General features: G+C 41.8%; 1 protein-coding gene across 1 annotated transcript in view; it reads right to left on the bottom strand.

Annotated features, from left to right (window-relative positions):
- LOC111143889 (dynein axonemal heavy chain 1) overlaps window positions 1-14,059 on the bottom strand; it is a 72,120-nt gene that overhangs the window by 49,752 nt on the left and 8,309 nt on the right. The window contains exon 8 of the mRNA XM_022497930.1: window positions 723-880. Within this exon, the coding sequence (XP_022353638.1) occupies window positions 723-880 (158 nt within the window). The remainder of the gene's footprint in view (window positions 1-722; window positions 881-14,059) is intronic.

Below are 14,059 nucleotides of genomic sequence, written 5' to 3'. Positions count from 1 at the left end.
CCCCTTCACTCCTGCCCACTCTGCACATAACCCAGCACCACACAAAGGAGATGTGGGCACCAGGACCCTCAGGGTGCCCACTGTCCACACCCCTGACCCCAGCTTCCTGGGCACTTCCCACACATGGCAGCTCAAAGTCTAGGAAATGAAATGCACAGGCATCAGGAGAGTTAAAGCAAGGAGGGCTTGGAAGAACTCGCGTCCCTACTTGGAGAGGCAGTCTGCCATGGGTCAAATGGGGCTGTAGCAATGTCATCTGCCCCCTGCTGCTGAATGTCCTTCAGACCGTCAGAGCCCTTCTGTCCACTTCTGAACGGTTGCTGTCCTCTAACCCATGACCTGCTTCCTTCTGTACTACTCAGACCACTGGATTTTATTTATGTATTTATTTTAAGAGAGGGGGATGGGGAGATGGGGAGAGGGAGAGAGAACATTTTAAGCAAATTCCATGCCCATGGAGCCGAATTCGGGGCTGGATCTCACGACTCAGATCATGACCTGAGCTGAGATCAGGAATCAGACACTCAACTGACTACACCACCCAGGTGCCCCAGAAGAGCCTTCGTGGACCCCCCACCCCCCTCCCCAGCGCCCGAGGCAGCTGGGGAGGCAGCAGGGTAAGTGCTGGGAGTGTTGGGTTTACAGACCACCTTACAGGAAGGGCGGGAGGGCTCTGGCTAGGCAGATGGCCCTGGGGCCCGCCTTTGTCCAGCCGCCCTCACCTTGCCTGGGCACCTTCTCCTCCTCCTTCTTAGGCAGGGTCACATAGGAGAACGTGTCAGGCTTGGAGGAGACAATCTGGTCAAAGGTGATTTTGTTCATGCTGCGCTCATAGTCCAGGTTCACCTCTCTGGAGAGGCTGCTGAGGTGCTCCAGAACCCTGCCAATGGGGAAGGGGGACAGGGGAGTCACCCCCATGCTGTGGGCTGGCTGGGGCCCACTCTGTCCTGCCATCGACCTGTGGGCATGTGTTTGGGGCTTCCCCTCCAGATTCATGGGCACACCTCCCGCCTGGCCCCAGCAGCTAACCTCCATCACCCTTGTCCCCTGCCTCTTAAGTGTCAAACCCTCCCGCCCCGACTCTGCCTGTTTTGCTTTTCATTTCCCTGTGTCATCCCAGCAAGGCACCCATCCCTGCCCATTCCAGTCCATTCCCCACAAAACTCAAGTTTGAGCACATCCTTCTCTTGCTAAAAGTCAATCCTGGGCCCCTGCATCCTAGGATAAGCCAAACCTCTTCTTGGGACCAGCCCCTCCCTGTTCTCCTCTCTGGTCACCTTCTTGTCCCCACCCCCCACCCCAGCTCCAGCCACAGACAGCGCCCCCTGGGTACCTGGAGGCACTCTGAGCTCTCATCTCAGAGCCTTTGCATACGCTGTTCCCTCCAGATGAGGGCAGCCTCATTTGTGCCCCAAAGTGCCTCCCTGGCTCAATGATCCTAACTGCCTGAGGGCATTTATTCATTCATTCACTGTTATTCCCCCAGCCAGAATCATCTTCTCTCCTTACTTTTTCCAGCACTCAGCTCAAATGTTATCACCCCAGTGAGGCAGTCTCTTGATATGAGAGTCCCTCCACGACATCTCTATTCCCTTGTCTTGCTTTGTCTCCAGAGTATCCGTCAAAGCCCTGAATCACCTTGCTTTCTCCTTGTGTATCTCCCTGGCCAGACTGAAAACCCATGAGGGCAGGCCTTTGTGGGTGTGTTCGCTGCTGCGCCCCTGTGCCTGGCACAAGAGGTAGACTTGCTTGCCTGCCTGATGTCCACTTCCTCCTCATTGCACGTTCCTGTTGTTCTAGGACTCTCTCCTTTCTCACTTGACTTAGGGGACATTGACATGTCCCAGCTCTGGGGTCATCTCACCTAAGCGAGTCGTGATCAGACGAATCAGACTGTTAATTGGTTCAGGAGTGGGAACATGATCCAGTTAAAATCAACAACTGAGGGGCGCCTGGGTGGCTCAGTGGGTTAAGCCTCTGCCTTCGGCTTGGGTCATGATCCTAGGGTCCTGGGATCGAGCCCCACATCGGGCTCTCTGCTCAGCAGGGAGCCTGCTTCCTCCTCTCTCTCTCTCTGCCTGCCTCTCTGCCTACTTGTGATCTCTGTCAAATAAATAAATAAAAATCTTTTTTTAAAAAAATCAACAACTGAAACAGAGCTAGAAAATCGATCCCCTTGTCCCATCCTCCTCAGGACAAATTCTGCAGTCTTGTTCATGCTCCAGAGTTCCCTGTGAGATCAGAGGCTGTACCTCTCTTAAAATGCCACCTCTGCCCAGCAGCCTGCCTCCATTATATCCTGCTGCCTCCCTTAGATGTCTCTGGGGAAGACTCTGTCAATATATCATTTGTACAAGAATCACCCTAAACAGGCCCAGCTTCGAGGGAATCCAATCCAGGGCAGGACCCGGTGGAATCTGAACTTTGTGCTTCTGAAACTGTTGCTGCCATCCACCTGGGGATGAAGCCGGCACCCACCAGAGACAGAGTCCTCACGCACTGAGCCAGGCATGTCCTGCATCCGATTTCTAGTTATCAGCAAAGCTGTGCATTTGCCTACTATCTAAGCCAATCTGAGCCCAGCGTATTTGTTATAAAGAACCCAAAACATTCTCAGTGATATAAAAGCTGAGAAATGGAATTCTGGACAGCCAAGGGAATGGCCACATCCATGCCAAACTCCCCAGATGCTCCCGAAAGACAGAGGGAAAGAAGAAAAAAAGAAAAGGCAGGACAAATAACACAAATAGCGCAAAGGAAATGCCCAAACTTCACATTATCTTTAAGTAGAAAAACAATGGTCAGTTCCCAGCAAGCTGCAGCTCCCCCTTCTGCTGTCAGCCTGCATGGAAGATGGGGTCAGTCTGCGGAAAGAGGGGTAGCCCCAAGCTTGGTCTGAAGTCCTGTCAGAAAGACAGAAAGTCCACCCTAACTGCAAAAACACTGACTGTGAGTCTGGGAGACTCGGAGCACTTGGACAAGGACGGGACTTCTGTGCATTCATTCGTGGTAACATTCTTTGAAAGGCTTCATGACAGAGGAGAGGGAAGGTGAAAGAAAAGGACGACTTTGGAGATTGAAGGGTGAAGGGAAACGAATTAAAAGTTAAAAAATGGAGTCCTGCAAGGTAAGAAAAAACAAACAACTTGGGAAGACAACCCCTCTCCCCAACACACGGACACACACACACACACACACACACACACAGAGCTATCCACTTAGGAAGAGGAAAAAAATGGTTTGCTCTCCTAACAGAAGAGGGCGCTCTGGAATTAGGAATCTTGTAAATCATCCCACATCCAAGGACTGAATGGGAGAAAGTAGATAAGTAGATGACCCTTGCAGGAAACTACTGAGAGAGAAAGAAAGAGAGAGAGAGAGAATATCCACCTACCTAAACAAAATTCTCATCCAACCCTCAAATAAAAAAAAACAAAGACAAAGCAGAAGAAAACTAGCACAGCACTTCAAACCAAACTAAGTATCTTCAAACAATTGTTTGGGCATATGAAAAACACCTTGAATCGGAATTTCACAACCAAAACACAGAAGTGGGCAAATAACAGGAAGAAACGAAAGCTATTTCATTGAACTCAGGGAAAAAATTGAAGAAACAGAATTATTTCTGGAATGGAGGCAAAATTAAGAGGTACATAAGGAAGAACAGAATCAAATAAAAAATGTAATAAAGTACATTGAAGAAAGACCTGAATATAACCAAGAAAATGAAAATGAGGGGAAAAACAGAAAAAAGTGGCAGAAATGGTTAAATTAGAAATAGGTAAAGAAGAAGCAAGATATGGGGAGCCTGGGTGGCTCAGTTGGTTAAGCCACTGCTTTCGACTCAGGTCATAATCCCAGAGTCCCAGGATCAAGTCCCACATCAGGCTCCCAGCTCTGTGGGGAGTCTGCTTCTCCCTCTGACCGTCTCCCCTCTCATGTTCTCTCTCTCTCTCTCTCTTAAATAAAATTTAAAGAAAAAAAAAAAAAAAGAAACAAGATAGATGATAGATGAGATAGAGAAATATAAGGGAATCTGATAAAGAAAAACAGGGAAATGGAACAGAACAAATATTTAAAACTATAATCCAAGAAAAATTCTAGAAATAAAGAATATCTCAATTTATGTTTTTAAAAGGCCCATTTGGTACTTATGAAAACTGACCTAGAATGATCATACTCTAGTATGACATAAAACTGACTGCAGGGGAGGAACGAACAATCCTCTTTTCTTATACTCTTCTAGGTTCTTGGCTGAGGCTCTGTAACAAAGGCGGATTAGCAAGAGAACAGCTTACAAATTTATGTTTCCCTTGACATAGGAGCCTTCGTACGAGACATACTCTAGTAAAATGATTAGACTTTAAAGATTAAAAACAAATTAAAAAAAAAAAAAAACCAAGGCCCCCAAGCCAAAAAAAATCAACTGATTTATTTTTCTTTTTTATCAAGGGAAACTCAAGGGAAGGGGAGTTAGATTGGCACCGGGCTTCTCAAAATCAACATTCAAAGCAAGGCAACAAAAAAGCACCATTAAAAACAAAACAAAACAAAAACAAACAAAAAACCTCAAGAAATAACAGTGTGAAGCAAAAATTTTATATTGAATCAAGTTGTCTGTCAAGTTTTAAACATGCAAGAATTCTAGGAACAATATACTCTTGAGCCCTTGGTGAGGAATCTACTAGAAGAAGAGCTTCACCCAACCAAGAGATTGATGGGGTTCAGGACACACTTCCCCAAAATGGCACCTTTGCATACTGAATGTTTTAAACTGAAGGAATTTGAGACACGGCTTCCCTGAAGCAAGTCATAAGATCCTCAGGAGAGACGTGTCCTCCTTATACGGAGAGGAAAGGGCATTCTTAGCTCCAAGATGGAATGACACCAAGAGGAATCCCAGTGAAGAGGTCTCACTGTTTTCCTCAGTTTACTACCCTTAGCTCATATCCTTCTGTCTTGCCACAGTTCCCACAGCCTTCCATCCTTCATCAAACCTAGCATAGGTTTAATCTGTTCAGATCTTCATTTCCTTACAAAAGTTCCTATGTCAAGGGAAACATAAATTTATAAGCTCTTCTCTTGCTAATCCGTCTTTATTACAGAGCCTCAGCCAAGAACCTAGAAGAGTATAAGAAAAGAGGATTGTTCTTTCCTCCCCTGCAAGATGATAGGAGAAACTTCAGGGAGAAAGTCTGATATACACAGTCAACTTAATTGTAGATTTAAGATTAAAACAAAGATGGGGCGCCAGCTGGTTCAGTCAGTGGAGCACGCAATTCTTGATATCAGGATTGTGAGTTCGAGCCCCATGTTGGGCGTAGAGCATCCAATCAATCAATCACTAAAATTTATTTTAAAAAAATAAAAATAAAACAAAGAGAGGAGAATGGAAGAATATTACATTAAAACAGTAAGGAGAAAAAAGCAACTAAAAATGGGAGGAGGGGGCGTCTGAGTGGCTCAGGAGGTTGAGCCACTGACTCTTGATTTCGGCTCAGGTCATGATTTGGGTTGGGGGGAGTGGGCTCCTCGGATTGAGCCCCGCAAAAGGCTCTGTGCTCAGCGGGGAGGCTGCTTCTCTCCCTCTTCCTGTTCTTTGGCCCCTTCCCCTGCTCGTGCTCTCTAAAATAATTAAATATATCATTTTTTTAAAAATGGGAGAAGAAAGGGATGAGGAAAGTAGAATAAAGTCAAGATTATTACAAAAGAAATCAAAGGGATTAGAAGGATAACACTAAAAATGGACAAAGCAGATATTAACAGTTTAAATAAGAAAGCAGGGACATGGGGCACTATAAAAGGCTTAACTACAAAAGAAACCTCTAAAATAGGGTACAAATCTGCCCAAATGCTGAAAGAAATTTTAAAAAGTGAGGGGTGCCTGGCTGATCATGGGACTCTTAATCTCGGGGTTGTGAGTTCCAGCCCCACGTTGGGTGTAGAGATTATTTAAAAATAAAATCTTAAAAAAAAAAAAAAGAAATTAATGGGGCGCCTAGGTGGCTCAGTCATTAGGCATCTGCCTCCAACTCAGGTCATGGTCCCAGGGTCCTGGGATCAAACCCTGCATCAGGATCCCTTGCTCGGTGGGGAGCCTGCTTCTCCCTCTCCCTCTGCCTGCTTCTCTCTCTGCTTGTGCTCTCTCTCTCTCTCTCTGCCAAATAAATAAATAAAATATTAAAAAATAATAATAGAGAAATTAAAAAGTGAAAGAAAAAAGAAACTACATTACATAAAGAAGGAAACAGAATTGAGATCAAACACAGCAGCTCTATCCATAAATACGAATGGGTTTAACTCACTTATTACAAGAAAAAGATTTTTAATTTGACTCATAAAGTAAGACCTGATTATATGCTGATAACAAGAGGCCTCTCTAAAACAAACTAACTCAGAAAGGCTGAAAAATGGAGGGATGGGCAAAAATATATCAGGAAAATGGAAACAACAAAAGTCAGGTTACAAATCTGACATCAAACAAAGTAAAATTCTGGTCAAAAAGCCTTTGACCTGATCAAGAACACATTTTAATGCTAAAAGCTGCAATTAATAATGATAATATAATACACTCTTCTCTGTGGACAAAAATAAGTAAAGATATCTTAGAAGTAAATAACATAATAAGATAGACTTTTCTGGAATACATGTATATATAAAACTCTTATACCCTAACTATGGGGATATACCTCTTCTCACGTGCAAAACAGAACATTCAGCAAAAAACTGATTATATATTAGGTCACAGAGAAAACATCAGCAAGTTCTATAGAATAGAAATGTTATAAATAACATTCTCTGATCTCAATGTGATAAAAATAGCAATTATTAACAACAAATTTTAACAAGTCCTTCTCATATGCAAAATTGTAAAACCTGACATTAAACTATTCTTTAAAGAAATGCGAAATACAAATCAGATTTTTGGAATGAAAAAAAAAGTGAAATACTACATATCAGAATCTGTGGACTATTTTTAAATAGGTTACCAGAAGAAAGTTCATTAGCCTTAAACATATTTATCAATATGAATGTAAATAAGTGGGGGTGCCTGGATGGCTCAGTGGGTTAAAGCCTCTGCCTTGGGCTCAGGTCATGATCTTAAGGTCCTGGGATCGAGCCCCGCATCGGGCTCTCTGCTCAGCAGGGAGTCTTCTTCCCCCTCTCTCTCTGCCTGCCTCTCTGCCTACTTGGGATCTCTCTCTGTCAAATAAATATTTTAAAATCTTTTTAAAAAAAGAATGTAAATAAGTGAATTAAATCCTATCATATAAATTCCTATAAATAAAATATAAATTCCTATAAATATAACGAATATAAGCCAAAAGAAGGCACAAGAAAGGTAATAATAAAAAGTGGACTGGGTGGCTCAGTCAGTCAAGCGTGTCAGTGTCACGTCAGCTCAGGTCATGATCTCAGTGTCCTGGGATCGAGCCCAGGTCATGCTCCACACTCAGCAGGGAGTCTGCTTGTCCCTCTGTCTTCCTCCATCTTACTCTCTCTCTCTCAAATAAATAAGTAAAATCTTAAAAAGAAAAAGTAGAAATGAATGAGGTAGATGTAGAAAACAGTCAAATTAATAAATCCAACTTTTAAAAAATTAATGCAGGAAGCAAATCACTAAGTAACTTAATTAAGCAAAAAAAAGGAAGAGAGCATAACTCTACAAAATAAGATGAGACATCAACATCGAAACAGAAAAAAAATTTAAATCATGAGACCACCTATCAAAAGACTAGGCAATCATGGAGCACTGGGTGGGGTGCAAAAACAATGAATACTGTTACGCTGAAAATAAATTAAAAAAAAAAAAAAAAAAGACCAGGCAAATATACTGTAAAACCTAGAAAACATGGATCATTTTTTGACAAAATATATAAAAATATATAAAATATATAATATAAATATAAAAATTAAAACTATAAAATATATATATAACATATTACATATGTAAATATATAAAACAAAATATATAAAAATTGACCCCCAATTTGGAAATACAAAGCTTAACTGGACCAATTCCTGTAGAAATGAAGTTATAAAGGAACTATCCCCCCTAAAAGCACCATGTCCAAATGGTTTCAGAAGGGAATAACCAGATAACCTCAATACAATAAAAACTGTTCCAGAGTACTGAAACAATGAAGGAAAATACCAATATTCTTCTTATGAAGCAAGCATAATTCGCTTCAAACCTGATAATGACAGCACAAAAAAATTACAGACCAACATTATTTATATCGATGCAAAAGTTCTAGGCAGCATACTAACCAACAGAACCCAATACCACATTAAAAAAAAAATGATACACCATGGCCAGGTGGGATTTATTAAAGGAATCCAAGGTTGTTTCAATACTAGAAAATCAATTAATATAATACACCATGTTAATAGATCTAAGGAGGGGCGTCTCGGTGGCTCAGTGGGTTAATAAGCCTCAGGGTCCTGGGATCGAGCCCCACATCAGGCTCTCTGCTTGGTGGGGAGCCTGCTTCCCCCTCTCTCTCTGCCTGCCTCTCTGCCTGCTTGTGATCTCTGTCAAATAAGCACATAAAATCTTTAAAAATATATTTTTTAAATAAAATAAAATAAAAACAGATCTAAGGAGACAAATCATGATTATCTCCATAAGTAGTTTAAAAACCTGTGACAAATAAACACTTGAGAAAACAGAAGTTTCAATGGATATGTTATTAAATAAAGTCCTAAAGCTAGCATTTTCTTAAGGGGGAAACTTACTAGAGGTACTTCCACTAATATTAGGAACAAGGTGAGGACCCACCATCTCCACTACTGTTCAATATTGTACTGGAGGCATTAGAAAATGCAATTAGGCAAGAGAAAGTGATTAGAGGAATAAGAATTGGAAAAGAATAAGCAAAACTACCTCTATTTACAGGGACTGTATACTTAGAAAGCCCTGGAGAATCAATGATAAAACACATTCAAACAATTCAGTAAGGATTGTTTGTAATGGGATATAAAATTAGCATACACAAATCAGTAACACAGTAATAGAGAAAATCCCATTTATAATAGTAACAAAGAAGACAAAATACTTAATATGCAAAACCTACATGAGAAAAAGATAAAGCATTCTTAAAGACACAAAAGTAGTCTTGAACAAATGAATGAACATTCTTTGTTCTTGGATAGGACAGTTCAAGATCCTAAAGATATCAGCTGTACCTAAGTTAATTTAAAAATATAATGCAGGGGCGCCTGGGTGGCTCAGTGGGTTAAGCCTCTGCCTTCGGCTCAGGTCATAGTCTCAGGGTCCTGGGATCAAGCCCTACATCGGGCTCTCTGCTCAGCAGGGAGCCTGCTTCCTCCTCTCTGCCTACCTCTCTGCCTAATTGTGTGTCAAATAAATAAATAAAATCTTTAAAAATAAATTTAAAAAAATAAAAATATAATGCAGTTCCATTAAAAATACAAAGGGCTTTTGTTTTGTTTTGTTGTTTTTTTTTAAGAGAGAGATAATGCTAGCTTTGGGAGGGGCAGAGGGAGAGAGAGAGAATTCCAAGCAGGCCTCACTCTTAATGTGGAGCTTGACTCGGGACTCAATCCCCCCGAGCCAAAATCAAGAGTCAGATGTCCAATCAACTGAGCCACTCAGGCACCACCAAAATACAAAGTGTTTTTAAGATAGAACTAGAGGAATTGACACAATGCTCACGGGAAAATAAGCATGCAAATTCCTATCAAAATTCTAGCAACGAGAAAATCCCAACAACACTTTTTGCGAAAATAGAAAAATCCATCCTAGAAGTCATTGGAATCTCAAGAGACCCAAATAACCAAAACAATCTTGAAAAAGAACAAAGTGGGAGGTCTCACACTTTCTGATTCCAGAACTTAATGTAAAGCTGCAGTAATCAAAACAGTGTGGTACTGGCATAAAGATACATAGACCAAAGGAAGGGAACAAAGAGTCCAGAAATAAACTCTCAAATATATATGGGTCAAATGATTTTCAACAAGGATGCCAAGACCATTCAATGGGGGAAGGAACAGTCTTTTCAACATACTGTGCTAGGAAAACTGGATCTCCACATGCAGAAGAATAAAACTGGACCCTTAGCTAACCTCATTTACAAAAATTAACTCAAAATGGATCAAAGACCTCATGTAAGAGCTAAAACTATAAAACTCTTAGAACAGATGGGGGAAAGCTTCATGACAGTAGATTTGGAAATGATCTCCTAGCTATGACACTGAAGGCACAGGCAACAAAGGAAAAAAATTAGAATTCCTCAATGTGAAAAACCTGGTGTCCTAGTAATATAAAGGACACTATCAACAGAATAAAAAGGCAAACCAGGAGATGGGAGAAAGTACCACATATCTGATCTGATAAGGGATTGATATCCAGAATATAGAGAGAACTCATAAAACTCAACAACAAAGACCGAACAGCTGGATTCAAATATGGGCATTTGTAATAGACATTTCTCCAAAGAAGGACCTACTAATGGCCAATAAGCACATGAAAAGATGTCAACATCACGAAGCATTAGCGAAGTGCAAATACAAACCACAACGAAATACCATGGCACGTCCATTAGGATGACTGTTGTAAAGGAAAAAATGAAAAGAAATGTTGGCGAGGACGTAAAGAAGTTAGAGCCCCGGAGCCCCGTAGGTGGGAATATGCAACAGGGCGCCGCCTAAGGCAGCTGGATGATGGCGTCTCCAAAATTACAAACAGGGCTTCGCAGATGCCACTGGCGCCACTGGAGCTGTCCTGTGCTACCATGGTCAACCCCGTGATGTTCTTAGACATTTGCCATCAACATGAGACTTTGGGCCATGTATCTTTCGAGCCATTTGCGAAGTTCTAAAGAGAGCCAAAAACTTTTGTGCTCTGAGCAGAGAGAGAAAGGATTTGGTTATAAAGTTTCCCACTGTCACAGAATTATTCTAGGGTTCGTGTGCCAAGGTGATGGCTTCCCACGCCATAATGACACTGGCGGCAGGTCCAGCCAGAGGGAGAAATCTGATGATGGGAATTTCAGCCTGAAGAACATGGGTCCCGGCATCTTGTCCATGGCAAATGCAGGACCCAACACGAATGTTCCTAGTGTTTCATCTGCACAACAAGGCTGAGTGTTTGGGGGGCAAGCATGTGGTCTTTGGCCAGGTGAAAGAGGGCAGAGTACCATGGAAACCATTGGGTGCTTTGGGTCCAGGAATGGCAAGAGCAGTTCACCATTCACCGTTGCTGACTGTGGAAAAACTCTAATAACTGTAATGTGTGTTTTATCTTAACCACCAGACGGTTCCTTCTCCCATCTGTTCATAATGGCCTACAATCTGTGCTTTCATTGTAGTTCTTTGGGTTCCATGTTTTCCATACCCCTGTCCAAGTCTAGATGGATTGCAAAGTTAAGTTTATGATTATGAAATAAAAACTAAACAACAACAACAAGTAAAATTACCATATGACCTAACAACTCTACTTCCAGGTGTATGCCCGAAAGAATAGAAAGCAGGGACACGAAGAGAGATTTGTACACCCACGTTCACAGTAGCCAAAATATGGCCACAGCCCAAGTGTCCATCCCCAGATGAACAGATAAACAAGATGCGGTATGTGCACACAATGGGCGATTACAAGGAAAAAGAGGAAGGAAATTCCCACTCCTGTTACAACATGCATGAACCTAAAAGACATTATACTCAGTGAAATAAGCCAGACACTAAAGGAAAAGCCTGTATGATTGCCCTCATACTTAGAGCAGTCAAATTCACAGAGACACAGAGTAGAATGGTGGTTGCCCTAGGCTAGGGGGAAATGGGAGTGGGGAATTATTGTTTAATGAGTACATAGTTTCACAAAGTTCTGTGGATGGAGATTAGGGATGGTTGCACAACAGTGTGAATGCATTTAACTTCCCTAAGCTGTGCACTTAAAAACAGTTAAAATAGTAAATTTTGGATCCATACCACACACTATACATAAAGATGGAACAAGGATATGAAACCATACAAGTACGGGAAGAAACCCTCAGTATGGGGAAGGGCCCTCACTATGACTCAAAACCCAGAGGTAATGGGAGAAATGATTAATAACATTATCTAGATAAATATTTTTTAAGTTATATTGCAAAAATTACCATAAGCAAAGTTAAACTACAACTGACAAACCAGGAGAAAAAATTTACGACACGAATCACAGATGAAGGACCAATATCCTTAATATATAAAGAACACTTAAAATCAGAGGGAGAAAAAAAATGCTCAAGAGCCTGGCCGGGGGGTGGGGGGGTGGGATGGGCAAAAGACATGAATAGGCGAGTCCCAAAAATATATTAAACTTACCCTTAATTATATGAAAAGATGGAAAAAATGTTCAGCCTCCCTTATAACAGTTCAGTCTTACTTACCTCGCTTGCTTACTTATCTTCCAGACTGGCAAAAGATCACATAGCATGACAACACACCCTCAGCAAAGCTGTGGGGGAACAGGCATTCACACACTGCTGGTGGGTATGCAAACAGCACAACCCCCACGGAGGGAAATTTGGGAATAGCTAACCAAATTAGAGATGTGCTTATCTTTTGCCTTGGCAATCCCACTTCTCAGCTACCTGTAAAGCTACCCCTCCATCACTACGGACATAGAAGGCACAAGGTTATTCACTGTAGCACTGTTTATGATTGCAACATCCTGGAAATGACCTAAATGCCTATATGATAGAGAACAGTCGAATAAGCCACAGTAAGCAGGGTACATTCACACACTGGACTGCTGTGCGGCTGTGAAAAAGAAGGAAGGAAATCTCAATGAGATCGCACGGATTAATTTCCAGGACATACTAGAAGTGAGAAAGGTAACATGCAAAAAGATATCCATTGCGAGCCGCTCTCCGAGTAGGAAGGAAGGCGGTCTAAGAATACGTGTGTGTCTGCTCATTTGTGCAGAAAGAAATACAGAAAGGACATAGCAGAAGCTAATGACACTGGTGAGCTATGCACACGTGGTGGGAACAGGGTTGAAAGTGGGAGATGTAGAGAGGATAGAATGAATGGGGATGGAGAGGGACCGATCTGAGGATATCTTTATGAATACTATATGTCAGTGAGAGAAACAGATATAGAGAAAACATCCATTAAATACATGAAACAAATGGACCACCCTGTATTTCATCAAATGAACATATCCCATTGAAGGCATGGGAAGAACTAAAGCAAATGAACTTCTGAATGCCCCCCAGGGTGAAGAGAAGAAGAACACTACATGTGTATCAAGTTCTGCTTAGTAAGGTTTTTCTTCTAAAGAGTATGAATTAGCAGTTTGAAACTACTTTCCGTGCATTCTGGGACTGAACAAATATACTAGGAACAATGAATGGGAGCTGGTTTTCTTCTGCGGAGAGAAGTAACAAATGTGTATAAGTGAGAATGAGAATTAGGGGCAGTTTGAAGGTATCACTATAGAACCCATGGTTTTTAACAGATAAATCAATAGACAGAAATAGACATGGGTGTGTGTGGAGGTTATACATAATAACAATGTAATATAATGTCATAATATATATATGCCCCAGATTTGTCTGGTCTAAGAACCTCAAAGCAATGATTTTCCAGTAGCAACGGGAGAATATCTAGTACCCAGATCTTGGCTTCTACATATCATTCCCCCACTGAAAAGAACCAGGGCTCCTTGGAGAAATAGCTGATTTCAAGGCTGGGTCTGGAGAAGGACAAGATGAGCCCAGAACTTCTTGCTGTGCCCAAAAGTATAGACATGCTCGAAGACCAATAGGAACATATCAGAAGGACACAGAAATGAGCTTGAAGAGGTTCCCTCTGGCCCAATCTGGGGCAATTTGGGCATCAAAATATAAAATAGTAGCAACAGGGGGTGCCTGGGTGGCTCAGTGGGTTGAGGCTTCTGCCTTCGGCTCAGGTCATGATCTCAGGGCCCTGGGATCGAGCCCCGCATCGGGCTCTCTGAGCCTGCTCCCCAACCCCTGCCTGCCTGTCTGCCTACTTGTGATCTGTCTATAAATAAATAAATAAAATCTTTAAAAAAAAAGTAGCAACAGATTAT

The sequence above is a fragment of the Enhydra lutris genome, unplaced genomic scaffold, assembly GCF_002288905.1.
Source record: "Enhydra lutris kenyoni isolate GAN:26980312 unplaced genomic scaffold, ASM228890v2 scaffoldscaffold10, whole genome shotgun sequence".
NCBI lineage: Eukaryota > Metazoa > Chordata > Mammalia > Carnivora > Mustelidae > Enhydra > Enhydra lutris.
This window is presented reverse-complemented; position numbering and strand designations above follow the sequence as displayed.